General features: G+C 60.6%; 3 protein-coding genes across 9 annotated transcripts in view; 1 reads left to right on the plus strand and 2 right to left on the minus strand.

The window, feature by feature from the left end:
* SMIM4 (small integral membrane protein 4) overlaps nucleotides 1–1,057 on the minus strand; it is a 4,334-nt gene extending 3,277 nt beyond the window's left edge. The window contains exon 1 of the mRNA XM_037736786.1: nucleotides 736–1,057. Within this exon, the coding sequence (XP_037592714.1) occupies nucleotides 736–886 (151 nt within the window). The 5' untranslated portion in view covers nucleotides 887–1,057. The remainder of the gene's footprint in view (nucleotides 1–735) is intronic.
* A 2,715-nt stretch (nucleotides 1,058–3,772) lies between these two features.
* Nucleotides 3,773–13,050, plus strand: NT5DC2 (5'-nucleotidase domain containing 2). Of its 3 annotated transcripts, none has more exons than XM_017542182.2 (14): nucleotides 3,773–4,098; nucleotides 8,130–8,314; nucleotides 8,526–8,600; nucleotides 8,747–8,802; nucleotides 8,901–8,994; nucleotides 9,149–9,277; nucleotides 9,387–9,447; nucleotides 9,529–9,631; nucleotides 9,743–9,844; nucleotides 10,060–10,141; nucleotides 12,125–12,211; nucleotides 12,305–12,445; nucleotides 12,527–12,591; nucleotides 12,677–13,037. In XM_017542182.2, the coding sequence occupies exons 1-14, from the start codon at nucleotides 3,894–3,896 to the stop codon at nucleotides 12,936–12,938; spliced, it is 1,647 nt and encodes a 548-aa protein (XP_017397671.1). In that variant the 5' UTR covers nucleotides 3,773–3,893; the 3' UTR covers nucleotides 12,939–13,037. The 3 variants fall into 3 exon arrangements, with proteins under 3 accessions (XP_017397671.1, XP_017397731.1, XP_017397802.1); XM_017542242.2 differs by having other exon boundaries at nucleotides 3,859–4,098; nucleotides 12,797–13,050; XM_017542313.2 differs by lacking the exon at nucleotides 12,527–12,591 and having other exon boundaries at nucleotides 3,859–4,098; nucleotides 12,797–13,050.
* Nucleotides 12,915–26,595, minus strand: part of STAB1 (stabilin 1) — a 29,853-nt gene continuing 16,172 nt past the window's right edge. For 2 of the 5 annotated variants that reach the window (XM_037736821.1, XM_037736908.1), the window contains 44 exons: nucleotides 25,742–25,837; nucleotides 25,024–25,119; nucleotides 24,813–24,860; nucleotides 24,502–24,632; nucleotides 24,220–24,331; nucleotides 23,680–23,757; nucleotides 23,492–23,590; nucleotides 23,260–23,358; nucleotides 22,978–23,109; nucleotides 22,648–22,776; nucleotides 22,438–22,494; nucleotides 21,984–22,067; nucleotides 21,249–21,444; nucleotides 21,039–21,134; nucleotides 20,903–20,948; nucleotides 20,725–20,801; nucleotides 20,387–20,512; nucleotides 20,102–20,175; nucleotides 19,874–19,948; nucleotides 19,503–19,625; nucleotides 19,147–19,194; nucleotides 18,893–18,970; nucleotides 18,637–18,783; nucleotides 18,085–18,225; nucleotides 17,900–17,959; nucleotides 17,267–17,443; nucleotides 17,099–17,185; nucleotides 16,840–16,989; nucleotides 16,691–16,747; nucleotides 16,377–16,578; nucleotides 15,900–16,049; nucleotides 15,710–15,814; nucleotides 15,473–15,580; nucleotides 15,194–15,387; nucleotides 14,958–15,102; nucleotides 14,743–14,876; nucleotides 14,489–14,654; nucleotides 14,295–14,404; nucleotides 14,079–14,198; nucleotides 13,844–13,993; nucleotides 13,667–13,771; nucleotides 13,406–13,552; nucleotides 13,203–13,319; nucleotides 12,939–13,124 (listed from right to left, as the gene is read on the minus strand). In XM_037736821.1, coding sequence (XP_037592749.1) covers nucleotides 13,068–13,124; nucleotides 13,203–13,319; nucleotides 13,406–13,552; nucleotides 13,667–13,771; nucleotides 13,844–13,993; nucleotides 14,079–14,198; nucleotides 14,295–14,404; nucleotides 14,489–14,654; nucleotides 14,743–14,876; nucleotides 14,958–15,102; nucleotides 15,194–15,387; nucleotides 15,473–15,580; nucleotides 15,710–15,814; nucleotides 15,900–16,049; nucleotides 16,377–16,578; nucleotides 16,691–16,747; nucleotides 16,840–16,989; nucleotides 17,099–17,185; nucleotides 17,267–17,443; nucleotides 17,900–17,959; nucleotides 18,085–18,225; nucleotides 18,637–18,783; nucleotides 18,893–18,970; nucleotides 19,147–19,194; nucleotides 19,503–19,625; nucleotides 19,874–19,948; nucleotides 20,102–20,175; nucleotides 20,387–20,512; nucleotides 20,725–20,801; nucleotides 20,903–20,948; nucleotides 21,039–21,134; nucleotides 21,249–21,444; nucleotides 21,984–22,067; nucleotides 22,438–22,494; nucleotides 22,648–22,776; nucleotides 22,978–23,109; nucleotides 23,260–23,358; nucleotides 23,492–23,590; nucleotides 23,680–23,757; nucleotides 24,220–24,331; nucleotides 24,502–24,632; nucleotides 24,813–24,860; nucleotides 25,024–25,119; nucleotides 25,742–25,837 — 4,929 coding nt within the window. In that variant the 3' untranslated portion in view covers nucleotides 12,939–13,067. Of the gene's footprint in view, nucleotides 13,125–13,202; nucleotides 13,320–13,405; nucleotides 13,553–13,666; nucleotides 13,772–13,843; nucleotides 13,994–14,078; nucleotides 14,199–14,294; nucleotides 14,405–14,488; nucleotides 14,655–14,742; nucleotides 14,877–14,957; nucleotides 15,103–15,193; nucleotides 15,388–15,472; nucleotides 15,581–15,709; nucleotides 15,815–15,899; nucleotides 16,050–16,376; nucleotides 16,579–16,690; nucleotides 16,748–16,839; nucleotides 16,990–17,098; nucleotides 17,186–17,266; nucleotides 17,444–17,899; nucleotides 17,960–18,084; nucleotides 18,226–18,636; nucleotides 18,784–18,892; nucleotides 18,971–19,146; nucleotides 19,195–19,502; nucleotides 19,626–19,873; nucleotides 19,949–20,101; nucleotides 20,176–20,386; nucleotides 20,513–20,724; nucleotides 20,802–20,902; nucleotides 20,949–21,038; nucleotides 21,135–21,248; nucleotides 21,445–21,983; nucleotides 22,068–22,437; nucleotides 22,495–22,647; nucleotides 22,777–22,977; nucleotides 23,110–23,259; nucleotides 23,359–23,491; nucleotides 23,591–23,679; nucleotides 23,758–24,219; nucleotides 24,332–24,501; nucleotides 24,633–24,812; nucleotides 24,861–25,023; nucleotides 25,120–25,741; nucleotides 25,838–26,595 lie in introns of all 5 variants that reach the window. The other 3 variants (XM_017541552.2, XM_037736888.1, XM_037736841.1) reach the window with 3 other exon arrangements.

Genomic DNA, 26,595 nt, shown 5'->3' on the forward strand with positions numbered 1-26,595 from the left:
TAGCTGGGATTACAGGCACGTGCCACCATGCCCAGCTAATTTTTTGTAGTTTTAGTAGAGACGGGGTTTCACCATGTTGACCAGGATGGTCTCGATCTCTTGACCTCGTGATCCACCCCCCTCGGCCTCCCAAAGTGCTGGGATTATAGGCGTGAGCCACCGCGCCCGGCTGATCTCAAACTCTTGACCTCATGATCCGCCCACCTTGGCCTCTCAGTGTTGGGATTACAGGCGTGAGCCTCTGCGCCCGGCGCATTACCACTGTCTTTACAGTGCTGATCATCTGGACCCACACCAAAGACCTGATGCCAGTGTCTACCCTGTAAAGACAATGGTAATTAGCAAAGCCAGGCAGAACAGCTTCCTCCAGAGTTTGGACAGAAAAGTCCAAAGATAACTAGCCAGTTAGGAGTTTCCCTGAACCTTCAGATCCACCCCCTTTTACAATTGTGAGCAAGTCTGTTCCTTAGGCCCAAACGATGTCACCGGCAGGGGTAAAGGGCAGGACTGGAGGCACGTGACCTCTCTACTAAGTGCAGGGAAGGTCGCAAGGCTGGACGGCAATGTGCCTGGCCTACAGGAGAGCCGGGCCGCCCTGACTGCCAAGCGAATGGGACTGCACTTGCCCAGCGCTCTGAGTGCAATGCGCGGTCTGCAATCTGAGAATACTCCCCAGAAAAACGGATCCCTGCCGCCTCATGCCTTCCTGAAAGAGACTGCTACCCCCTCACTTACAGAAAGTCTCCTGGCCCACGCGTATGTTAATCATGATCCACTCCATCGTCCCTCCCAGGACAAAAAAGAAGGGCAGGAACCGGTAGATGCCGAATCGCCGCTTCCCGGGCACCCGCTGCAGAATCCGTCTCACCTGGGCCTTGGGAAACATGCTCGAACGAGGTCGTGGAGAGGGGTACGGCGGAACCACGCACTGGATTGCCCGGACGCAGCCGAGGCCGCCCCGCGCGTTCTCGCCGTGTACGGCTGCCTGGGCGACAAGCGAGCACCGCCCTCCGCCACTGACTGGTACGCGCACGAGTGCCGGAGCTGGGCGGCGACCTTCGAAAGCGAGGGGGAGCCGCCAATCAGAGTACTGCAAGGCGCGCGTGCTCCGTGAGGCCGAGCAGGGCCTGAAGCAGCTGGCGCAGGCGCCTCAGCTCTGGAGGTGGGGCGACCCAAAAGGGAGGGGCAGCCCACGTGGCGTCGGCCCGGCCCCGCCTCCTGGCCTCCCCAGTGCGGGAGAGAGTTTAAGAGACTACCCCCTATTCTGCCACCGCCATTTTTATTCCTAACATGCTGATAGAAGTGATGACCCTCTCTCACGGACTAAGTATGTACAGCACCATATTCCAAAATGCAGTTATTCACTGACTTGCGTTTATTTCGGAGACGTGATTGGTGCCTAGACTTCTAAAGTAACAGAATTTGATATGGAGTGTTGAACGCTGAGCTTTATCAATTATCACAGCAAAAATCTAAGTAAGCGCTGCGTGAGATCCCCAAAAATAACAAAAGCTACCTTGTATGGGGCACTTACCGTTCCACAGGCACCTGTAGGTGCTTTAGTCACAATAATCGCAGAAGAGCACGATAATTAAAGAGCACGAGCTCTGTTGTCAAATCACATTCCTGCTCTATAGGTGCTCCCTTAACCCATGTGTGCCTCAATTCTCTAAGCCGTAAAATGGAGGCCTTCCTTGCTCTGACGCTGTGAGGATTTAGTGCGGTAATATAAATGATGCACTGAACACAGTCCTGGAGCATAGTAACTGATTAACATTAGTTATAATATTCATTATGATGATGATAATGATTGGCAGCACCCTTGTTCTCCACATGTATTCCCGAACATGGTTTTTGTTTGTTTTTTGAGACAGGATCTCACTGTTATCCAGGCTGGAGTGCAGTGGCGCGATCTCGGCTCACTGCAACCTCCTCCCAGGCTCAAGCCATCCTCCCACCGCAGCCTCCCTAGTAGCTGGGACTACAGGCGCACACCACCACATCCAGCTAATTTTTTAATTTTTTGTAGAGACGAGGGATTGCCCAGGCTGGTCTCAAACTCCTGAGCTCAAGAGATCCTCCTGCCTTGGCCTCCCAAAGTGCTGTGATTACAGGCGTGAGCCACCGCGTTCAGTCTGAACGTATATTCTTTACATGTATTCTCTTAACTGAAAATTTGAGAGACTATGCCAGGTAGAAGCAGGGCTCTGGCTTAAGAAAATTCACTTGTCATTGCGTCCTCTCATGCTGCTGTGCTTGCTGAAGATAACTGAAAGGGGCAGTCATCCCATTACCTAGAGATAAGATAACAACTGCAGAAACAGCTTTGAGAAGGGAGACAACCATTAGACAATCTAAGGAAGGTAAATGAAAACTTAGAACCAATGAAACGATTTGACGATATGGACACAAAATATACAAAAGCAGACTGGAGAAGAGAGCAAGCAGGGCCCCAGAAAGGGTCACAGGGCCCGCAGTGAGCAGCCTGAGCTGCCGCCCATACAACCGGCTTTGGAGAGCCAGCCAGGAAGCCTCTTTCTCCTCCAGGTCGACTCCATCCAAGCAGGCACACACACACAGGCTTGATGCTCGCTCCCATTTCTGCAGGTGGTTTTGACGGCTGGACTGCAGGCATCCCCTCTCCTGGAGGAGGTTCACGTGTGGCCAGATTCCCTGCACACCCACTAGCTCACTGGGGCCCTGGGAGCACCACCACCCTCCAGCGCATCCTATGGGCTCATTCTTTACCAGTTCCCGGGCCATGGGCTGCCATACTGTAGGTCTTCAATCAAGGTTCAGTGGAGTTTCGAATATACACACACTCTGAAAGCCAGCGAGGCCACCTCAGGAAACAACGGGCGCCCAGCTGGCTGGCTCCCCTCCGACCTGGGCCACGGGTGCTGGGTCCGCCTCCTCCGGACCCGGCGCACAACCTGGTATGCGTGCGGGCTCAGAATACGGACCTGAGCAAAAGAAATGCGAGTGGAGAGGGGTTCTGAGCAGGAAAGAGGAATTTCATTGGAAAGCCTGGCAACATAGCTAGAAAATACCGCAGCATCTCACGAGGGTCCTGCATTGGGAAATGGGGAGTTGGCAGGTCGGTGCAGCCAGTGACCGCGGCCCATAGCCCTGCAGCGCACGGCCCAGTCACCTGGTTGAGTTAGAAGGGGTCATCCTAGCGGGAGAATAGTGCCTTAGTGGACAGCGGCTGCCCTGCGGGCCCCTCGGTCTCCCCCAGCGTGGGCCTGGCACCGGGGAGCGCGGGAAGGGCTCTTTGTTAGATTAGTGAGTGATCTGGCCCGGGTTCTGGTCATTGGGCAGTTAGTCCAAGCCCGGATTCGGGGGACCAGGACCCCGGGAAAGGAGGGCACAAGGACTAGGGGGAGGGGCGGAGGATCTGGGGTCAGAAACATCTAGAGGCGCAGGGAAGCGGGCGGACCCAGGAGCGGAGAGGAAGGCAGAGGACCAGGGGGTCGGGGGAGACCCGCCGCTCTCCAGCTGTCTCCTCTCGGCGCCTTGGCCGTCCGGAGCCTCTCGGGGACGGCCGCTCTTAGGCCCTCTGACTTCCAGGGCTGGGGTCGGGGAAAGGCGCCGCCATCGCCGGCGTGACGGCCGAAGGGGGGCGCAAAGTCCTCCAGGGCCGCGCCGGAGACTGGGGGAGGGGGCTGGGGAGCCCGTCCCGCCCCACCCCGCCGGGTCCGGGGCCTCCCGCCCCCCGGCCCGAGGGGCGCGCCCATTGGCAGGCAGGGCTCCGCGCGCCGCACCCATTGGCCGGCCGCCGTGAGAAGCACGAGGCCACCGTGGCGGGCTCGCAGTCGGAGGGCGGCGGGCGGCGGGCGGCGGGCGGCGGGAGGGCTAAGGGCAGCGCGGGCTGCGGGCGGCGCGCAGTGGGCATGGCGGGTGCGGGGCTGCGGGCGGCCGCTCGACGCTGGCTACTGTGCGGAGGCCACGGCGGGCCGCGAGCCGCCTCGTCCTCGCCCTCCTGCCCTGGCTGCGGCCCCCCAGGTCCCAGCGCCCCCTGCCCGAGCGCCCCGGCATCCGCCGACCTCAGCGCGCACCTATGGGCTCGTTACCAGGACATGCGGAGACTGGTGCACGGTGGGTGAGCCGGGGCGGGACTTGCGCCGGGGTGTCTTCGCGTGGACGGACGGACTGAGCCCCAGGGCTCCGGAGCCCAAGGGCCGGGCGGCTTTTCGCGAGAGGCTTCTGCCGGTCATCCCGGGGGCCTCTGGGGCGCCTCGACGCCCGGGGGCGGGCGGGAGGTTGGGGCTCCTAGAGCGGCTGTCGGAGTGCTGGGCCCCAGCTGTCTCCCTTCGGGGTTCCGCCAGCAGTCAGGCTGCGGCGGAAACTCCCCCAACCCCTTGTTCTCCGCGGGCTCTTAGTTGGGGCAGGAGAGTGCTGTGGACAAAGCCAGCGAGCGGCGCTAGGCAGAACTGGCTCCTAGGGACGGCCGGACCAACGGGGACAACCGGCTGGACTTCCCAGACACACTTCGATGACGCCCAAGAGGTCCAGCCCCCTCTCAGCCCGGGAAGCGAAGGCTGGGAGGAACCAAATCACCCCCGCCCCCTGGAGCTCAGACCAGGGCTGCACGGGGCACTTAACCTCCCTGCCTGCTCTCTCCCTCTGAGAAACGGCTTGGGGAGGCTGAGTCCCCTTCTCGGAGAGGGCCGACCGGGGCGCAATAGTGAGGCCCCAGAGCTGAGAGTGCTGGACATCGGCCCGCTTGTCTCCGTGGGTCTAGTGGGGCCCTGCTTCTGGAGCAGGCCGATGTGGGTTGTGACCCTATCACTGACCAGCTGGGTGACCCCCTGCAAGCCTCACCCTCTCTCAAACATGAAACGCAGTCTTCTCTCAAACATGAAACGGGGGCCTCTCTGTCTCAGGGTTGGGTGACGACTGGAACCAGGCCAAGTGGGGGCAGGGGAGCTTCCGGAGGAACCCCCAGGGGTGACATGGCTTTCATTGCCTGAAAAGACAAAGTGGCCCTGTCTGGAAGATTCCAACTGGCTAGACGGGGGCTTTCACTACGGCTTTGTAGGGTGGCGGAGACTCACTTCTTGACAAGTGAAGGCAGGATGGTAAAGGCCACTGAGGAATGGTCATTTTGAAGCCTTGGGCATCTGTCCACCCTCGAAGTTCTGGGTTGAGTTTGTGTCTGTGGAGGGGCGGCCCAGCGGTATTTAATAAGTGTTTGCTCTGGGCCTGGAGAAGACCCTCTGAGTGGCCTGAGAAGCCTGCCTTGGAGGTTTCAGGGAGGCGCATGGGGATCTACTGGACATTGGCCTCCTGGGCCTGCCTGCACCTTTGGAGCTTCACAGCCCTCTAAGCTCCTCGTCATGCAAGGAGCAAAGGCATTTCCACTGAGATCCCATGGTGGCCACCCCTGGGCACCAAGGTTCGCTTTGGGCTAATGCCCATGGGCTGAGAGGAGCGCATCAGGTCCCCCAGCCCCCACCCACCTGGTCTCAGCCTAGCTGCCCAACGTCAGCACATTGAGGAGGGGCAGAGTGATTAACGCAGGTGGGGTAACTTGAATGGTGATCAGTCCCGGTGCCTGTTACTGGGCGGTTTGGAGCAAGTGACTTCATCTCCTTGAGCCCCCATTTCTTCCTCTGGCTGATTGGGGAATTAGTGGGACTGCTTCAAAGGATTGGAGTGAGGATTGAACAAGACAACCCTCTAAGGCATCCACAAGTGTGGCTGCTAGAGAGCAGTTGGCCCTGGGACCTGGAGCCATGGGCAGGTGTGGAAGCTAGGGCTGAGGAGAAAGGAGGGCAAGGGCTGGACATGCTGGGTGGGGCACACCCTCAGCTGGCCCCCACACCACCATCACCTGTGGAAGGGAGTGGGCCACTGTTGCCCTGGAGCTAAGGGCAACAGCTAGGTTGCCTAGTCCAGAATAGGCAAACTAGGGTTTCCTAGTCCAGAAATCAGGCCAGGCGGCCAGACCCTGTGGCTATTTACCCATCCTGCTTTGTTCCTGGGAGGACTGTCTGCCCCTTGGCCCCTGGGAATATCCTTAAGGGCAAGGGTGAACGCCTGGACCTAGTCAGGACTCTGTGTCAGCAAGGGGCTGTACTGGGAAGATCACCAAGAGTCACAGCCACAATTGGTACCCACGAACTGAGGGCCATGGGGAGGGCAAGGCCTAGGGTCCTCATGACACCAGGGCCCTGGGCCTTGAAGGGCAGCTCAGAAGCAGTTCCCTAGAGGGCTGCAGCTGACAGTCTTACTTGCATCCATGTGAGGACTCCTGTCTTCACCCATGGATCTGTGGAGCAGCCGCTCTGTGCTGGCCTGGGAAACCAGCCACACCTGATCCCCCACCCACACCCTGAACTTGGCTCCAAAGGAAAGGGGTGGGGATGGAACCCTGTGTTCCCAGGGTGCATGAAGCACATCAGTGAGGTGTCTGACTTGAGTACAGCTGCTGCCAGGCACATTGTGGGGCTCCCCTGGCCCTCTGGCCTGGCAGCTTCTGCTTTGTGATTGGGACTGGGGTTGTGGCTGAGACAGGGATCCCCTGGAGGCTTAGAGCCAGGGCCCCTGCAAGGCAGTGTCCTGTGTATCTAGTCCTGCCTGCTCCCTTCTCCCTGCAGCCCCTGCTCCTGGAGGGACACGGGGAAATTGGGGACAAGATGCTCAAGAGCTCAGGAAGCATATCACCCATTTAATCCTGTATATGTGCAGGTGCAGAGTGGGATTGCTGCACAAAGCAGCACCTTCCTTATGACCCTCTTAGTAATTCTGTAGGTTGGTACAATTTTTTTTTAATGTTTGCAGAGACAGGGTATCGCTATACAGCCTAGGCTGGTCTTGAACTAGTGGGCTTCAAGCAATCCTCTTACCTCAGCCTCCTGAGTAGCTAGGACTATAGGCGTGCACCACCATGCCCCACTTCATACAATTTTTCCTACCCTTTTAGAAAAAAGGAAACTGAGTCCCAAGAGGTGAGGTGATGTTTCTGAAGTCACAGCCATGAGAGGGAGGGCCTGGTCTTCCTGCCTGACTTCATTGCACGTGGCCTTCCCAGCGCATTTTCTTTCCCTTCCACTTTCCCCATTGTACAGATAGGGAAACCAGGCAGGTAACGTGGGGCCCCTCAGCCTCATCTGCTTCCTTGGGACCCAGAGCCCATGCTGCACAGTGACCTGCTCAGCTCCCTGGTGTGGGCCTCAAAGCCACTGCAGCCTCCTGGGAGCAGCAAGGGACTTGAGGTGGCCACGACCACATCCCCAGAAGGAGCAGCCTGGATAATGGCCCAGAACCTGACATCACGTCCTGCATGTTGTAATTACCAATGTTCCCTGGCTAGAGCCAGCAAATGTCATTATATGGGCTGTTGGGCAGCTGAAATCTGATTAGAGGGGCCTCACTCTCCCCAGGCTGTGGGAGGTGCACAGAGCTGGCAGTCCAACAGCAGAGGGGCTCCCCATCCTACCAATGTTCCTGAGCTCCAGTCCCAGCTCTGGGCAGGGTAGAAAGTCAGCATCCATGGCCTCAGCCCCCTAGTCTGGCCATACAGAGCTAGCCATTCTGGGTTGGAGTCCTCAGTGCCTACATGCTATCCTCACACATAAAAACCCCAGGGGGGCTGAGAGATGAGGCCATAGGGCAGGGCAGCGCAGAGGAGCTGAGAGGAGCAGAAGAGCCTTTGGATTGTAGGGGGCCAAACAGTGGTGCTCCTGCATGGGTGTTGAGCAAGTGGGAGGATTTGCACTATAGAGCATCCCAAAAGCAGCTATTCTGGAGCTAGGCAGTGAGGAGCTGAGTGACTGCTGCCAGGGTTCTAGCACGGCCCTGTGTCTGATAGGGCTAGGTGGTGAGAGCCTGGAGTAGTCATGGGCTCAGTGCACTTGGTGAGCTGCAGGGGAATAGTGTAATGCAGGCAGGTGTAACCATGGGGAGGGGAGTGCCAGCCATGGGACCTGCCCACTGCCAACTCCACCTTACCCTAACCTTGTGACCCTGGGCCTGTTTGACCATCTGCAGCACTGGAATAAGAGCTGCCATTGTGGGGTGTTTCTGAGGCTCACAGGGCTGGGCCCCCACAGCATCCCCAGGAGCCATAGCTGCTGCAGTGCTCATCATCCCCATCACTGCCTCCCTGCATCTCCTTCCACTAGACCTCCTGCCGCCTGAGGTCTGCAGTCTCCTGAACCCAGCAGCCATCTATGCCAACAATGAGATCAGCCTACGTGACGTTGAGGTCTATGGCTTTGACTATGACTACACCCTGGCCCAGTATGCAGACGCATTGCACCCCGAGATCTTCTGTGCTGCCCGCGACATCCTGATTGAGCACTACAAGGTGAGAGGGGTCCTTGCCACCAACACAACCAGGGCCTGGAGGCTGGCAGGACCCACCTTGGCCTAAGCTCAGGGCTGAGTCATGGGGCTCCCTTGGCCCTCTGACCTGGCAGCTGCCCTGGACAAGTGGCTGGATGACCCCCTGGGGTGGCCATCCAGCCAGCAGGTCTGACAGTGCTATTGGCTTAGGCCTGGCCCTTTTACCCCAACAGTACCCAGAGGGGATTCGGAAATATGACTACAACCCCAGCTTTGCCATCCGTGGCCTCCACTATGACATTCCAAAGGTGAGTGGCAGGACCTGTATAGGGGATCCCTCCTTGGCCTCTTCTTGGTATGATCATTCCCCTCAGCACCATCCAGCTGGGGTTCTGACATGGGCTGAAAGAGGCTGGCTTGGGGTATGGTGAAACTGAATCCCTGGCGTCCCCAGAGCCTCCTGATGAAGATTGACGCCTACCACTACGTGCAGCTGGGGACAGCCTACAGGTCAGTTGGCTCTGCCCTGTCTCCAGCCCTGCCCCACCCTATGCTGCTGCCTGGGCTCAGGACTGCCTTGGACTGATGGTGTCTGTGGATCTGCTCAGGGGCCTCCATCCTGTGCCAGATGAGGAGGTGATCGAGCTATATGGGGGCACCCAGCACATCCCATTGTACCAGACGAGCGGCTTCTACGGCAAGGTACTCCATACCCCAGCAGCAGCCAGCCCGCCCCATGGGCCATGCCCATGTCCCAGGGCAGATTTGGGGCCTTCATATCCAGCACTGAAGGGGGTGGGGCCCCAAAGGGTGGCTGAGACCATGTCCTCCGCCCTCCCGCCCCCCCGCCCCGCAGGGTCCCTCCATTAAGCAGTTCATGGACATCTTCTCACTGCCAGAGATGGCTCTGCTGTCCTGTGTGGTGGACTACTTTCTGGGCCACGGCCTGGAGTTTGACCAAGCGCACCTCTACAAGGACGTGACGGTGAGGATGCCAGGCCTGCCCTCAGATGTCCAGGACGGCTAAGTCCAGCCACAGCGGGACAGGTCTGCCTGGGCCTTACTGCACCTTACCTATTCTCCACTGCCCCCAGGACGCCATCCGAGACGTGCATGTGAAGGGCCTCATGTACCAGTGGATCGAGCAGGACATGGGTAAGGGTGGGCAGAAGCCCTGCCGTGGCCGGCCTGAGCAGGTGGCAGGGCTGGCCCTCACAGTCCCGTCTGCCCCATTAGAAAAGTACATCCTGAGAGGGGATGAGACGTTTGCTGTCCTGAGCCGCCTGGTGGCCCATGGGAAACAGCTGTTCCTCATCACCAACAGTCCTTTCAGCTTCGTGTGAGTCCAGCCCCCTGTGGACGGAGGGACAGCAGGGCCGGGGCCCTGGGTGGGGAGGGTAGGCACAGAGCCACCCTCAGACCACTTGCCACCTGAACCTCCTCTGCACAGAGACAAGGGGATGCGGCACATGGTGGGTCCCGATTGGCGCCAGCTCTTCGATGTGGTCATCGTCCAGGCGGACAAGCCCAGCTTCTTCACTGACCGGCGCAAGTATGGGCCTGGGGGGGTGTCGCAGGGCCAGGCAGGGGAATAAAGCAGGAGGCCAATGTGGCCCTTGCCCACTGCCCAGTATGCTTGGGGTGAGGACACCCCCTTGCTGGCATGGGTCCACTTGAGCAGGTAGGCCTTTACAGTGGAGGGATAAGGGTTGCACGGCCTGTGGCCCTGCCACAGATTGGAAGTCAGGCCCTTTACCTGCACCCCAGGCCTTTCAGAAAACTCGACGAGAAGGGCTCGCTTCAGTGGGACTGGATCACCCGCCTGGAAAAGGGCAAGATCTATCGGCAGGTGAGAGCCATCTGGGGAGAGCAGCATGTGGTAGGGCACAGGGCTTAGCCAGGCCCCCAGGTTGTGCAGAGGCAGCCTCTGAGGAAGCAGCATAGCTCCTCAGCCCTAAGCAGCCTCATACCGTGGGGTTGGAGCCAGGGCCTCCCAGGGAATGGTCGGCAGGGAGCAGGTCTGGGTGGCAACAAGAGCTCAACCTCTGGGTCAAGCTGCCTGATTCTGAATTCCAACTCCACTACTCAGCACAGGGAGCCTGGGCTGGTTGCCTGACCTCTGTGCCTTGCTTCCCTTGTCTGCAAATGAGGTGTAATACTGTGCTGAAGCTGTGGTATAAAGCCCTCTGGATGGCCAGTGGGCCAGGCACAGAGGCTCAGCCTTTAATCCCAGCAGTTTGGGAGGCTCAGGCGGCAGGTTAGTTTCTTGAGCTCAGGAGTTTGAGACTAGCCTGGCTAACATAGCGAAACTCCATCTCTACTAAAAACATAAAAAGTTAGCGGGGCATGGTAGCATGCACTTGTGGCCCCAGCTATTCCAGAGGCTGAGGTGGGAGGATCACTTGAGCCCAGGAGTTCAAGGCTGCAGTGAGCTTTGAGCACACCGCTGCACTCGCTTGGGCAACAATGCAAGACCTTGTCTTCAAAAGACAAGAATGGTCAGAGATCGTAAAATGCCTGATGAATGGTGTCATTCGTTGGGGCTGAGCACTCTCTGCTGCAGCCAGAAGCAGTCTGGTTGGGGGCAGTTCACTGGGTGCTCTAGGGAAACTCCTCCTTATTACCTGGCTAGGAAAATGAGAGGGGCTGGTGCTGGGGGGATTGGGTGTCGATGAGCAGGCAGTGATGAAGGTTTAGCCCTGGCTGAAATACGGAAATCCTGGCTGAGCTGGGCTGCTTCAGGCTAGGGGTCTAAAGGCCTTGGGGCTGAGGGAGGGAGAAGCCAGCAGCTAGCCAGGGGAGCAGTGTGGGTGGCCAATACCCAGGCCTGGCTTGGAGGAAACGCTCCCACCCTCTCAGCCCTGCCCGCTGCTCCACCTCCCACTCTGCTGCACCCAAACTCTCCACGGCCCTCAGGCTCAGGTGTGTCCCCTCAGCTCTGAGGGCACTGCTCTCCCCGGCCTTGGCATCTGGCCCCAGCTGAAGAGAGTCATGCACCTTTGTGGGAAATGCATGACTTTCTTCCCTGGCAGCTTTCAGGCGGTTCTTTATGCCCAATATTCTGAAGCTGCCTTACTCTGTGTGTTGGATTTTGCCTGTCACTAAGAGTCTCTCAGACTCCTGCCCCTTGAGATTCTTTTTCTCGATCCAGGGCCTGCCTGGGCCTCTGCCACTCCACTTGAACTTATTTTAGCAATTCGCTTCTCGCACACCACCTGTTTCCCCCAGCACTTCCACTTCTAAGGCTTTGGATGCAGACTGCTCTGAACTGTTGTTCCTGGGTGTAAATTCCTCTCACTTTTGGGGTGTGGACTCCTGCTCTGGTGGCTGCAGCCTGAGCACTGGTCTGGTGATTCCTGCTCTCTGCTCTGGGCCCCTCAGTTTCTGCTGCCGTGTGAGCTTCCCCAGTTACGTGTGGGCCTGGCTGAGTGTCTCCAGATTTCTACAGCTCCAAGACATTGGTGGCCCTGGTGAGGTCTGCCATGGTTCTGCTGGGTCCCTCTGTGCTGAGGCAGGGAAAACCAGCAAGGAGTTCAGGGCTGTGAAGTCTTCCCTACAGTTATTTTCTTATAAACAGGGTCTCAATCCCTAGCCTGGCATATGTATGAGACCACAGGGAGGACCCCTGGAGGCATGGGTACCACATCAGCCTACAGGGTACCTTCCTGTGGCAGGCAGATTCCCCTTCCCAAGTAGGAGGGGAAAGGGCCCAGGGAGGGAGCAGCAAGGCCACGGGAAAGGGCAGCCAGCATCCAGCTGGATCTGGGATTCGGGAGGGAGAACTGGGGGAGGACAAGGCACTTGGCTCAGCAGCATTCCCCTCTCTCCCCAGGGAAACCTGTTTGACTTCCTACGCTTGACGGAATGGCGTGGCCCCCGCGTGCTCTACTTCGGGGACCACCTCTATAGTGACCTGGCGGTGAGGGAAGCAGGGCTGGGCTACAGGTGGGGAGGACCGGGAACACCCCCCACCAACTGGTGCTCAGCCCAGTTCCGCTGCCCCACCCACCAGGATCTCATGCTGCGGCATGGCTGGCGCACGGGCGCCATCATCCCCGAGCTGGAGCGTGAGATCCGCATCATCAACACGGAGCAGTACATGCACTCGCTGACGTGGCAGCAGGCGCTCACAGGGCTGCTGGAGCGCATGCAGGTGCAGGCCGGGGTGGCTGTGGGAGGGCCAGGCCTGTAGCCTCCTGGGTGCACACGCCCAACGCACACCCGGTGTCCCCAGACCTATCAGGACGCGGAGTCAAGGCAGGTGCTAGCTGCCTGGATGAAAGAGCGGCAGGAGCTGAGGTGAGCATGTGGGGCGAGGGCAGGCGTCCCAGCCAAGCCACCACCCCGGGCCCACCCTTCGAGCACACCCTGTCTCCTTCATCAGGTGCATCACCAAGGCCCTGTTCAACGCACAGTTCGGCAGCATCTTCCGCACTTTCCACAACCCCACCTACTTCTCGAGGCGCCTCGTGCGCTTCTCTGACCTCTACATGGCCTCCCTCAGCTGCCTGCTCAACTACCGCGTGGACTTCACCTTCTACCCACGCCGCACACCCCTGCAGCATGAGGCCCCGCTCTGGATGGACCAGCTCTGCACGGGCTGCATGAAGACCCCCTTCCTCGGCGACATGGCTCACATCCGCTGAGGGCACCTTTATTGTCCCGGACAGGCTCCCCCCTACCCTTCCTGCCCCGTCTACCCAGGGCATCCACCCAGACAAGCAATAGAAATGCTCTCCTCCCTGCATGTGCCTCTGCTTTCGGCCCCAGCCTCGTCACTTGACTGTGAGGATCCTCTGGGTGTCAGGGAAATCTTCCTCTAAGAGTGAGTCCTAGGAGAGCAGGGCTGTTGGTGGTGGGCGTGACTAGGGCCTGGACCCATCCCACATCCGCCACACTTCCACGCTCACATCAAAGGGTTCACAAAAGGCGTCATGGCTGCCAAAGATAGGGTTGGGGACAGAGACCAGGGTGGGGTTGGTCCCTTCTTGCCATGGTGAGAAGTCATCGTCAGCATCATCTTCCGCCTGTGAGCAGCAGAGGGGTGAGTGAGTGGTGAGGCTCCTTGAGTGAGATCCAAGTACCTGCCATGGCAGCCCCAACCCAGCCCTACCTGGAAGGCAGAGAAGCCAAAGCCAGTGGGCTTGCCTCGGGTACGGAGGTAGAGGGCTCCGGCCACCAGGCTGAGCAAGGCTCCAGCGGCAAGCACAGCCCCCACACCTGCTGCCACAGGTGGGGCCTCAGGTGCCAGCACCGCCCACTATAAACAGGGAATGTGTTGAGGTCCTGGTGGGAGCTGTCCCACCCCGTTCCCCAGATTCACAGGTTGTGGTGGGGGGCAGGAAAGGCTCTGCCTCCCCCTTCCCCAACTCACGGGCTGTGGAGGTGCCAGGAGAGGGCTGGCCAGAGCATGGATGATGCCATTGAAGGCCATGATGTCCCACATGATGACATGGCTAACCACAACTGTCCCTGGGGCCTGCAGGGAGACCAGCGTCAGGCCCCACAGTGAGGGCCAGCGCCAGCAGGGTGGGACAGTGGCCACACTCACCACAGGGGCCCAGGAACTGTTGTCAGGGCCCACGTCACTGATGATGAGGCTGAGGCCTGAATGGGCCAGAAGCAACTTCCCCTGGCTGGCGTTGGCACTTAGGAAGGTGGTGTTGGAGGCATGCAGCTCCAGGTCTGGGCCACTCAGCGTCTGTGGGCAGAGCAAGGCCTGTTAGCCTGGACCAGCTGGAGACAGCTGACTCGGACTCTGGTCTCCCCACATCCCTGCTGGTTACCATGTTGTCCACAAAGCCTTCATTGACAGGGACGAATAGCGTCTTATAGGTGAGCTCGTCCTGCAGGAAGTCCAGGAAGTCGAGACCACGCTGGGTGGCATTGGCATAGCCCAGCAGCATCTGGCTTGGAGGAGAGGCAGAGCTGTGAGCAGGCTCCCTCCTCGGGGACACTTGCTGCTCTGCACCCCCCCATCCCCAAGGCTGGGCCCCACACACCCCATAGAAAGTGGAGAAGTTGGCAGTGGCAGCCAGCACATCCAGCAGCTTCCCGTTGCACGTGCTGATCCCATCCCCCACGAAGCCGTCTCGGCATTGGCAGGCCACATCTGCAGGAAAGGCAGGTCAGTGGCTCAGTGGATTGGTGGGAAGGGGCAGAGCTGGGGAAGTAGGGTTTGGTCGGGTGGACGCACCTTGCACGCGAAAGCAGTAGGCGTCCCAGCGCTCCGAGAGGTTCTTTCGAGCACCCAGGCTGACTATGCCCACCCGACCACTGCCACAGTCCGCCGTAGGGAAAACCACAGGGTGGGCAGCAGAGCCGTTGGCCAGCCAGCCCATGAGGCACAGGTGGAAGCCCAGCTGTAGGAACAAGAGGGGATGCTGAGACCCTAAGACCCAGTTAAGGCCTCCCCCAAAGGCTTGGCCCCAACTTCTGGGCCCTACATACCTGCTGGGCAGCAGAGAGCTGAGGGAATGACGCAAGGACAGCTCCCTGGGCTTCACATGCTGCCTCAGCCTCGGAAAAGTTCAGACCATAAGGGCCGCTGGTGGCCTGGAGGTGGAAGACGCCAGCCCGTTTCTCTGCAGAAGGGAGGTGTGCACAGTCAGCGGGCTGGCTCTGAGGGATGAAACAGGGGTATTGGGAATGGGCAGGGGACACACCCTGGAAGTGCAGGTCAGTGCACACGGCATCTGAGTGGCAGGGTGGTGGCTGGCCCAGGCAGCGGTCCACAGGTGGTTCCGACTCCTCCAGACACTGCAGTCCATCACCCACGTAGCCTGCATGGCACTCACAGCGCCGTGTGTTCTGGGTTGGGGAGAGCAGTGGGTGCCCTTCAGAGGCCGAAAGGCCTGCTGGGCCTCCCCACCCTGGCTGCTCAGCTCCCCCACCTGCTCACCAGGCCGGTGCTCAGGCAGTCGGCATGCTCGCTGCAGCCCCCACGGTGGCCATCTGTGCAGGGGTTGCGGGCGCGGCAGCTCCAGCCATCGCCCTCGTAGTTGGGCAGGCAGGTACAAATGACCACTGTTCCCACCTGGCTGCAGTTGGCATGCTCACTGCAACCACCATGCCCATCCTGGCACAGGTCTGCCACTGAGGGCAGGGAAGGAGTGGTTGGACCCGGTGGCTGCAGGGGAGTGGGGGCCTCCCACCTCCATGTCCCTGCCCACCTGCCTACCTGTACACATGCGGCCGTCCCCTTCGTAGCCCAGGCTGCACTCGCAGCTGTTCCCTGCACGGCACACGGCCTCAGGGGCACAGGGTGGGGTGCACACGGGCTGCAGCTCTGCCCCCCAGGGCCCAGCCCCAGAATCAGATTAGTAGTTGCCTTCTTGGCCTCCGCCTGTTCCACCCACCCTTAGTGTTTTTACTGATGTGTGCACATGTACATAAGTGTGCAGCGTGGGCTACTCACCCAGTTGCACCTCACAGCGTGGCCCAGTCCAGCCCTCATCACAGAAGCAGGAGCCAGAGCCCCCAAGGCCCTCATCACAGCGGCCATGCACAGTGCAGAGGCAGGCTGGGGAAAGGGTCGGCGGGAAGATAAAGATTAGCCCACAGGGGCCAAAGTAACGGGGTGTGGGGTGGGGCGGGGGATGGCCCACCTTGACAATGGGGCCCAAAGGCGCCGGGAGCACAGAGTTCACAGGCTGTCCCCACGAAACCTGAACGGCACAGACACTGGCCACTGCCACTCATGCCATCCATGCACACGCCATGGTCACTACAAGGGCTGTTGGGGCCGCCAGGGCAAGCTGGGGGATAGGGTGGGAGAAGTGAGGCGGGGCCAGGGGCTCTCACCAGGATCCCTGTACATGTACCTCCAGCCTAGCACTGCCATCTGTCCCTGACCCACATGCCCACACTGCTAAGATCCCTCCAGGCCTGTGTCCCGGAGAACATCAAGATCCCCCAGCACTGCTCCCCAGGTTCTGCACCGTCCACTCTCCGGCCCTGCCCTCTCCCAGCACTCCCACTAGTAAAATCTAACCACCCAGAACTCTCTCAGGGACAATGGCCAGAGCTGTACCTTGGCTCTCTTGGGGAATAGAGGTGCAGGTCAACAGTGTCTCAGGGCTCACCTTGGCACTCACTGCCATAGTGACCAGGGCAGCAGCTGGGTTTCCAGGTGGTGGTGACACAATTGCGGTGGCAGCCCCTGCCCAGGCTTTGGGGCCGACCCCAAAGATTGGGCTGGACCCAGACGCTGCGTAGTCCCAAAGAGTGCAGCGAAGGGGACGTCCAAAACTTCGAGGATAAGCGCCAGCAGGCCTCAGGTCTGCCCTGGGCCGAAGGATTGAGGCCGCAGTTTGGTGGTTCTGAGTTTGGTGGTCCTTGGGTTCTGCCCACCCCCAATCCATCCCCCACCCCATTCCCTCAGCCCCCATCTCTCTACCTGCTCCTGTGACCCCTGAGGACAGGGTGGCTCCAGCCCACAGATGCTGCAAATGTTCTGGAAGGGAGGGAGGCCAAGACAGCAAAGTCAGGTGGATGGACACCACAGACAGGGTGGCCTCCCGCCCATCTGCCTCTGGCCTCCCTCACCAGTCGCAGGGCCCGGGTCTCAAAGCGGTCACAGCGAGCACCAAGGCCAGGTGGCTCCAGCAGCTGGTCGATGCCGTAGGCCAGGCCACCCTCAAAGGGCAAGTGACGCTGCACAATGTGGGCATCATCCTCACCCACCATGAGCTCACCCTGCAAGGGGAGAATGTGAGGTACTCGAGGGCCACAGGTACACTCCAGCCCCCACTGCCAGGGCCCCTGCCTCCTACTCCCCTCATCCAAGCCCTTTCCACAGACTCACGGGCCGCATTCGGCTGCAGGAGAAAGAGATGGGGGTCCCATGCATAGTTCGAAGTGGGCCCAGATTGGGCAGGTCAGATGCCAAGGCCTAGCAGGTGGAGTCATGGTTGGAGACGGAGAGGCAGGCTGAGCTGCAGACAGCGAGGCCAAGGCTGGGGGCTGCACCCACCTCGACATTGCGGATTATGTGTCCCCGCAGAATGGCTGCTAGCTTGTCACGGTGGTCCTCATGGTACAGCCAGGCCTGGCGTTCCAGAGGCAGGGCTTGCAAGGCGGCGTCTGTGGGCCACAGCATTGTGAAGGGCCTATGGGATGGGTCTCGAAGCAGGGGCAGGAGACCAGCCATCTGGTGGGGTGCAGCAAAGATGCGGCAGTTGCAGTCCAGTCAGAGACTAGTGAGCCAAGGCAGGGGGCTGTGCCACAGAGCGGAAGGGGCTCCAGAGGCACCCACACTCATCTGTGGCCATCCCAGGCAGGCACGAGCATGCACACATCTCAGCCGTGCACACTGCTATCGGGAATGCAGCACACACTTAGCACACCCCTGTGCTCACCCTGTGGGGCTCATGCACACAGATGTGGCCTGTACACACGTGAGTTCATACATACAGGCTCACACAGGACAGTCTGCACACAGGTGGTGTGACCCAACCTCAGTGGCAGTCCCTGGCCAGGCTTTGGAGCATAGGTACGCACATATACTCGCACAAGTGTCTGCCCAGGCTTTGGGGCATAGGTACGCATACACATGTGCACAAGTGTACATGTGCATATATGCTCAAAATGACACGCCCACCAGTACCTTCAGGAGGCTACTGACGATCTTGTAACCAAAGCTCTGGGCAGCGGCGGTGACGTTTCTCTGGGGAAAGGCACTGATAAACAGCTAGGCCAGGCGGGAAGGGAGGATGCTAGGCTAGGCGGGAAGGGAGGATCCTAGGCCCCCAGCTGCCTGCCTTCCAGCTCCTAGGCCTGTGCCTGTCATACCCTCAGGACCGGGGCATCACCCGGCTCCCAGTGCAGCGCCTCGGGGGGCAGCAGGACACGGTCGATGAAGTGCAGGATGCCGTTCACAGCCTCATGGTCGCTGCTCACCACACGCGCGAAGTCGTTGAGGTATATGCTGCCCTGGGGGCGGGGCACGGGGCTGATGAAGCCGATGGGTGGGGTGCTCGGAAGCTGCCGGGGCCTGAGATGGGGCGGAGCCTGGGTTGGGCGAGTCTTAGGGTGCAGGCAGTCCCGGGTTCGAGACCAGGACTGGAGGTGGGCGGGATCCAGGGCAGAGTCACGGCAGGGGGCAGAGTCACGGCAGGGGGCGGGGCTCTGTTCTCAGAAGCACCCGAGGGCTCTGGGCTGGACAGGCCCACCGTAGTGGGCGAGGCACAGATCGTAGGTGGGGTCCCGGCCTGGACTCAGCTCCCTCTCTTGGAGACGCCCCCTAGCTGGGGGAGGTGAGGGTCCGGATCGCGTCGGTGAGGGCCAGGCACAGGCGTGCAGTGGGGGGTGGGCGGGGCGGGGCAGGCCAGAGCTGGGGCTCACCTCCCTCTCGCTGAAGCGCAGTGTGTGCCCCGAGAGCGCCGTAGCGTACCCCTGCTCCAGCAGATCCTCGCTCCGCAGTCGCCGGCAGCCAATCACGTGGTAGCGAAACACCAGCTGGCGATGCGCGCGAATCCGGGCCAGCTCATCCTGGAGCAGAGTCGCGAGGGGAGTGGGGTCCTTGACTGCTCCCCCAGCCTATGCAGGGCTGCCACCGGAGCGCCCAGCCCTGCCCAGCCTGGCTCTGGGGGCTGCGTACCTGCGACAGGTTGCTCGTTAGAGAGGCGTGCGGCACGAAGATGGTGAAAGGCCCATCGCCCTTGAGCTCCTTGTATTCCTGCGGGAGGGGGTAACGGCATGAATGGAAGGGGAGCAGCCTGCAGCCTCCATGGATCTCCTGGGGAGGACTTGAACTCAGAGAGAGCAAACCAGCCAACCCCCTGACAAGATGGGAACAGAAGCCCAAAGAGGGGTGGGACTTGTATGTCACAGAGGCCCAGGCTGGCCACTCACCAGGAGACGGAGGCTGAAGAATGAGGCATGCTTATCCTTCTGGAGCTCCTGAGGGGGCGAGGGTCAGCTCAGATTTGGGGCGGCCCCCATTCAGGGCCTGGTGCCTGTCCCAGCACCTGCGTGCGCCCCAAGGTCTAGCCAAGGCAGACATGAGGGAAGGAAAGCCGGGGGGGTCTGAGTTGGGGTCAGGGCTAGTTTCATGGGTCATAGCTGGGGTCAGGCCCATGTACAGTCAGGGTTCAGGCTAAGGGTCATGGTCAGGGCCAGGATCAGGATCAGGTCTTCGCCAAGACCATGGGTCAGGCCCATGGGGCACAGCCAAGACCAGATCAGGGGTCTGACTTGGGCATCATTACCAGGCCAACTCGGGTGCGGCAGGTGAGGCCGTCCCCCACGGTGTGAGCTGTGTCACAGGTACAGGTCCTCTGGCCATCCCCTGTGCTTTTGCACATGGCATAAGGGCTGCAACCTCCATTGTTCTGAGGCAGGGACAAGAGAAGAAGGTATCAGTGGCTTCCGGGACTTCTCTATTCCACCCAGCCCTGTGAAAGAGGCATGAAGGCCCCTTCTCAGCCCCTCACATCCTCTTTCCCACTGATCAAACTCGAGCTGGAGGGGAGGATGGCCCACCCTGCAGAAGCTCTTAGGACCCTGCTGGAAGTGAGGAGGGCTGGTCCCTGCCTCAGTCCCCTCTCCCTGTGAAGGAGGTCAGGACTAGGGGCCCAACCTTAGAGCAGGGGTCCAGGAGGTCGCAGGTCCGGATGCCATCCCCACTGTAGCCCTCGAGGCAGCTGCAGGAGACCTGTCCCCAGTTTCGATCAGTGGGGCTGCTGGGAGCCAACAGTTGTCCAGCACCCCGGGTAAAAGGGTCACCCCTCCCCAGGCCTGCCCTGAAGGGAGGCCCTACCCTGTGAGGGCACGGCCTGGCCCTCATGTCCACCCCTGCCATGCTGACCTGCTGGGGGCCTGTGGGAATGCACTCGGCGTGAATGTGGCAGCCCCCGTGGTGGATGAGACAGCTGTTAATTTCTGAGGGAAGAGACACTGGGATGGGGGTGGCCCTTAGCAGCAGCCCCCCCCCCTTCATCTGTCCTCTGTACCTTCAGATCCCACCCCTCCTCTCTCAGCACCCCCAGTCCCCCCATGTTCCCATGCCCCTCAGCCTTTCCTAGTCTGACTGGGATCACTGAAGCCAGACCCCTAGCCCCACATACAACCCAGGTTGGGGGCCCAGTCTCACCCTGGCACAGCTCCCCATCGCCCGTGTAGCCATCCTGGCAGGTGCATGTCCGCTGCCCAGGTGCCACCTTGGTACAGTTGGCATGGGGGGAGCAGCCCCCGTGGCCATGGGCACAGGGGTCCACCTCTAGAGGAGATGGTCCCAGAAAGTCGTAAGGAGCAGGCACGGGCCGGAGGGGACAGGAGAGGAGGGCGTGAGAGAAAGGAAAAAGTCAGAGGGAAGGGTGAGGCCCGAGATGGGACAGTGAGAACAGCTGGGCCTAGAGGGAGTGAAGGGGCTCTGTGGGGACAGCCACCCCAAAACTTCAGGGAGGGATCCGGGTATCCATGTGGCTGGACCTGAGCAGAAGGTGCCACTGCCAGAGTATCCTGCGGCGCAGACACAGGTGGGGGCTCCGGCCGAGTCCTGCACGCAGCTGGGAGGAGTGGCAGTGGCTCAGCCCATGCCTGTTCAGCCATGCCTTGACCCCCAGGGCCCCCGCCACTCACCCACCTGTCCCAGACTGGGCCCACTCACTTGGCATTGGGGTCACACTTCCTAGGGCACTGAGGGCTGGCGATTTCTGGGGGGCAAGAGGATGACTCTGGTCATTCAGACTCAGGAACTGCCTCCTCAGTAGCCACCTGCCCCCTCCCCCTGGGGACCCACTCACTCTGGTCACAGCGGAGGCCCTGCCAGCCCACGTTACAGACACAGCTTCCGTCCCCTTGCAGCCCCTCCTGGCACAGCCCATGGGCACAGTCACACACTGCAATGGGACGAAGGAGGACAGGAGTTACCCAGTGCCTCTATCCTGTCCTGGCTGGGGTCTCCAGGCTGCTCTCTGCTGCCAGGAACCCACCCCTGCCCCTCCTGTCCTCACCTCCGGTGCAGTTGGGTCCATAGCGGCCCAGCTCACACATCTCACAGGCTGTTCCGTGGAAGCCCTCATGGCAGCGGCACTCCCCGCTGCCCAGGAACCTGTCCTGGCACTGCCCGTGGCCTGAGCACACACCCCCCAGGCCCCCTGGGCATGGCTCACACAGCGTGCCAAAGAAGCCAGGACAGCAGTCTGGCACCTGTTGGAGGGGGTGTGGGAGAGAGGGTGAGAGAGGCCGAGTACGGATGTCAGGGGGGAAGGGGAACGGAGGCATCTCAGGGCCACAGAGCCATGGAGCAAAGCCCCTTGGAACCCCAGACCCAGAGATGAGCAGGTCAGAGCCAAGAGAGACACAGAGATGTCTCCTAAAACCCTCCCTCTGGCAAGGTGGGGAAACTGAGGCTCAAGTAGGGAGGGGCTGCACCCAGATCCCACAGTGAGGGGCCAAGCAGGCCCAGTTGCTGCCCCTGGACTTTGGCTGATGGAGCCAGCTCCGGACTGCCCTTTCTTCCTCTCCCTGTCTCCGCTCCCCCCGCTCCCTGGGGGAGCAGATACAGGGACAAACACTCGTCCTCTGACTTCAAACCCCTCTCCCCTCTCCTTTATCTGGGTTCTGGCCTCAACCTAGTCCCAGCCCAGCCTCTGCCCTTAAGATCCCAACTGGGCTCCTCCCTGGTCCTCCCCAACTCCCACCTCCCTCTCTCTGGACAGGCTTGGGGTGGGGGCTTCAGGGCAAACCTGGATCTTCTTGGCACATGTGTAAGAGCAGCCCCGGGCAAAGGAGAAGCCAGATCGGTAGATACAGCTTTTCCTGGGCGTGTCCTGGAAATGGTGACAGGCAGGAGTCAGCCAGTGGCTTGGGCAGGGGCAGGGCAGTGAACAGTGAGACAGACACATGGACTACAGGTATCAGGCAGATGAGCAGGACAGCAGAAGGGTCAGGGAGGGACCAAGACAGACTGACCGATGGGAGAGGACAGACAGAATCCAAGCCTCAGGCTGCAAGTCTGAGGGAGTCTTCTAAGAAGAGCAGACCAGCCCTCCAGGCCTCTATGGGGATGTCTGCCACCCAGTTCCCTGTGCCTGGATGCCTGGGCCAAGCAGAGCTGGGCTGGAAGGTAAGGGGATCAGGCACCCTGGCAGAAGTGAGGGCAGGCAGCACAGGGGCAGAGCTGCGCTAAGCCAGTCTCACCTGCAGCTGGTAGCCCTGAGTGCAGCGGAATTTCCTGGTGCAGTTTACGCATTTCTCCTAGGCAAAAACGGGTGGGGCATCAGGCAATCCAGGGCTGGACCCCTGCCGTTCCTCCAGGACACCCTGACCATGTGCTCCTCCAGTCAGGCCAGCCAGCAGCTCCCAGCCCTGAACCCCCCTGCCAGCCCTCCCGTGGCCCCAGCCCCTCACCCGCAGGGCCTCAGCGTGGCTATGCAGGCAGCGGCTTGAGCCCACTGTCAGGACCCCCGACAGGCCGATCAGCGAGCGGCCGGGGGCCTCCAGCATGGGGCCTTCCAGCGGTACATGGTTTACCTCAGGCTGGGGAGAGAGATGGAAGCTGAATCCACCCTCCCACCACCCTCACCAGGCGGGGCTGTAAGGTCAGGCGGTACTCCAGGGCCGGGTGGCTCCCCGGAGCAGAGATTAGAGGCTCCCAGCTGAGGAAACTCCAAAGGGAAGGAAGAGATCTTCAGGAGTAGGAGCCCAGGCTAGGGTCTCCCTGCTCCCTGCCCCCCAAACCTGGCCGCTGTGGTTGTAGAAGACAATCCAATGGGCAGGGCCCAGGAGGGAGTTGCGGTGTCCACCCTTCCCCAGGGCTTCCATGGAGAGGGCCTCCCCCAGGATCACATGGTGCCGCACTGTGTCTGCGTCCTGGGAGGGAAAGAGAAAGCTCAGGGGACCCCAGGATAACCAAGTGCCCTGGACAGACCGCCACACCCACTGCGTCCCTTCGTGGTGGGATGGGAGGCTTGCCCTCTGTGCCTTTGCCCCCCTGCCATTGCCACATCTCCATGGCCTCACCAGGCGGCTGCTGTTGCCCTGGGCCTCCAGGGAGTGGTTGGTGGGCACGAAGATGGTGTAGGCAGTGGCAGCCTCAATCTGAGGAACCAACCTATGGTGCTAGGGATGGGGTGGAGGTCAGAAATGGGCATATTAGTTGTCAGTCTTGACCCTGGGAGCCCGCCAGCTCCCTCTGGACCTGGGGCACAGTGCCCTGTGAGCAGGCATGTCCCCTCTTGCCAGCCTTCCTTACCTGCAGCAAGTCCCGGAAGAGGCTGAAGGCAGGCACCAAGTCCAACTGCTGCAGCAACCCCTGCACACCAGGCACATCCGCTCGAGGGGGCAGCAAGACCTGGTACAGGGCACAGGAGCCTGGTCAGCCTGTCACTGCTTCATGGCCTGCCTGCAAGGTTCCCTGAGCACACCCTCCTCCAGCCATACCTGGCTGATGATGTGTAGGACACCGTTGGTGGCAAGGAGGTCAGCCACGTCCACGCTGGCATTCTGCACCCAGACCCTCTGGAAGGCAGCAGGAGAGCTCAGCCACAGGTGGGCACAGATAGACCCTTAAAGGTGGGGCAGCCCCAACAGAGAGCCTGCCAGGCACACAGGCACCCACAGGTGGTCCCCAGGGTGGCCCAGAGGCTGGGTCCTGCACAGAAGCTCCTCCCAGGAGCCGACTCTGATCCCGAGTCAGACTCAGGATCCACCAGCTAAGCACACAGACTCCACAGGGCATGTAACGAGAAGGGTGGGTGTGCATGGGCAGCTCAGATGGACAGATGGCCCCCAGCAGCCAGTCACTCTTGGCCCAGAGACTCAGCGCCCATCAGCAATGTGTCCTGAGCACGTCCTCTGAGCCCAGCTCTGGGCAGGGCGATGGGACCCCAATCTCATCCCTGGTGTGGGAGAGCCTGCAGCCACTGGGGCTCCCTCCCATGCACCACCTGGTCCCTTTGTGGCCCAGGGTTCACCACATACCCCACTAATGTTGCGAATCTCCCAGTGTGTGCTGGGGTCCAGGGTGGCCGCTTCCTGCCCATGCAGCCGGGCTAGCTCCTTCTCGAAGAAGGCACCCTGGAGAAAATGGGCCCTGGAGGGGGCACAGTTTGGGAGGGTCATGGAATCAGTTAGCGTAAGTTACAGAGACCTTTGGTACTGGGCCCATCCCAGTGGGTAAGCGCCTGCCAGGCTGAGGACTTGCCGGGGAGGGGCGGGGTCCTGCAGGAAGCCCCTCCTGCAGCCTGGCAATGGTGGTCCCACCTGACCAGGTTCGGCAGCATCCGTGGCTGCAGCCAGAAAGCTTGGTCCTCGGGGCTCAGCCGACTGACGGCAGCCTCAGAGGGCACCAGGGCTGTGACTTGGCGGTCGGCAGGAAGCGTGATGCCGGCACTCTGCACACACACAGGGAGCAGGGTGGGAGTGACGAAGGCAGCCACCATCTTCAGATCCCCTGCTCTAGGCTCCAGACCTGCCCCCAACCTCCTGCTCTTGGAGATGTTATATGGCACCCCTCCATCCAGGCAGGCCTCCTGGATTTGTGCCCCCTACCCCAGAATTTTGCCCTGTCCTACCTTGAACCACTGGTAGAAGACGGAGAAGTGGGCATTTGCCTCCAGCTCCTAAGGGAAGGGAAAAGGCTGAGGTCACAAGACCAAAGGCAAATTCAGGCCCCTTCCCCACCACGGGTCCTGAGCAGTGCCCCTTTCCCGCCTGAGGTGCTGGAGAGGGCTCCTCCCCAGCCAAGCACGGGGAAGACAGAAAATGTTCCTGAGCACCTCTTACCTGGAAGATGTCTCCGTAACAGCTGAGACCATCACCCCCAAAGCCAGGGGGGCATGTGCAGACCCGCTGACCTCCCCCCACTGCCCGGCAGGTGGCCTGCAGTGGGAGTGAGAAAGGGCCTCCATTCAGACCCAGATGGCAGCTGGGCCCTCCCTCCCGCATCTCTCTGCCTATCCAGCCACCCAGCCCCAGCCCCAGCCCCAGCCTCAGCCCCACCCCTTGTTCTGCAGCCACTCGGTCTGTGTTGGTGGCACTCCTTCGGTGTGCCTAGCCCTGCCACCCAGGATCACTCGGTATCTGACATGAGCATTACCCATGCCAGGTGAGTGCTAGGGACCCCAGGGCTGTGGGAGCACCCAGGAGGCCGTGCACTCTCAGGAGCCCAAGCTGAGAGCAGGAGCTAGCCAGGCCCAGGTGCGGCTCGTAGAGGCAGGGGTATGGTGGGGTGGAGCAAGGGCAGGGGACAGCGAGTAGTTCAGCACAGCCAAGGACCGTGGAACAGGGGCAGGAGTGGAACAGAGAGAGGAGGCTGGGCAGGAGTGGGACCTTAGTAAGGAGGGGTGAAGGGGAAGAGGAGTGACATGGTTGGATTTGAAGTTTAGAAAGCTCTTCATCCTGACAGGATACAGAGAGACACCCAGAGATGGGGAGGGAGGGAGAACTATAGCCCAGGCCCACCCAGAAAGCCTCCCCAGGGCTCTGAGCCTTGCACCCTTACCAGGCCATGGCAGCCACCATTGCCTGCCCGGCAGGGGTCGATGGGACTGCACTGGTAGCCGTCCCCAGCAAAGCCCAGCTTGCAGGTGCATCGGCTCTGGAGAGGTCGGGAAGACAGCCTTGTCTCATGATGAGCATCCGACCCTTCCTTCCTCCATGACTTGGCTCTCACTGGGCACTGCCCCTGGGTAGGCCTGCCCAGACCCCAGAGGAACTTCTCCCAGCCCTACTCTCGGAGATCTGTGCTCTAGATGGGGAGACAGAGGCCCTAAGGGGAGACTGACTCTCAGGATGAGTCCCCAGAGGTGAGCGCATTGGCAGAGAAGCGTCCCTGGAGACTTGTTGCCCCTATACTTTGAGCTTGTGGCTCTGTCAGTCATTGAGGCCAGCAGCTAGCTGCTCTGGCAAGTGGGCAGGTACCTGCCAAGGCCGGCCCAGGGGAGCGGTTCAGACCCACTCCACCCCTGCCACCCAGTTCAGCTGCTCTGGTCCCTCCAACCAAATGCCAGTGCCCCTGGGCCTGCATACACTGCAGGTGAGTGGCCAGAGAGACCCCTCAGATCTCAAGTGCCCTTGTTTGCACATTGGGGGCATCTCACTGGCGCATTCAACACCTCCGTTCTGAATTTTAAGGCCCTTATGGGGTTTGGAGCTTCAGCTCTTACACCTGTCAGTACTTACTGCTAAGGCTCCACATGCTGGTTCCTAGAGGCCACCTTGGAGTTGGGAGGACAGGGAGCCCCATAGGCCTGGCCATGCAGAGGCTGACCCTGACCAGCCAGGCCTGGGCCATATGCGGAGGCTGACCCTGACCAGCCAGGCCTGGGCCAAATGCGGAGGCTGACCCTGACCAGC

The sequence above is a fragment of the Cebus imitator genome, unplaced genomic scaffold, assembly GCF_001604975.1.
Source record: "Cebus imitator isolate Cc_AM_T3 unplaced genomic scaffold, Cebus_imitator-1.0 Scaffold0, whole genome shotgun sequence".
Classification (NCBI taxonomy): domain Eukaryota; kingdom Metazoa; phylum Chordata; class Mammalia; order Primates; family Cebidae; genus Cebus; species Cebus imitator.

Excerpts from the sequence above, each read along its gene's own strand:
- NT5DC2 (XM_017542182.2), top strand. The coding sequence starts at position 3,894 with ATGGCGGGTGCGGGGCTGCGGGCGGCCGCTCGACGCTGGCTACTGTGC. Across the intron at positions 8,601-8,746 it reads TCCACTATGACATTCCAAAG|AGCCTCCTGATGAAGATTGA; the intron begins GTGAGTGGCAGG and ends TGGCGTCCCCAG. Across the intron at positions 12,592-12,676 it reads AAAGAGCGGCAGGAGCTGAG|GTGCATCACCAAGGCCCTGT; the intron begins GTGAGCATGTGG and ends CTCCTTCATCAG.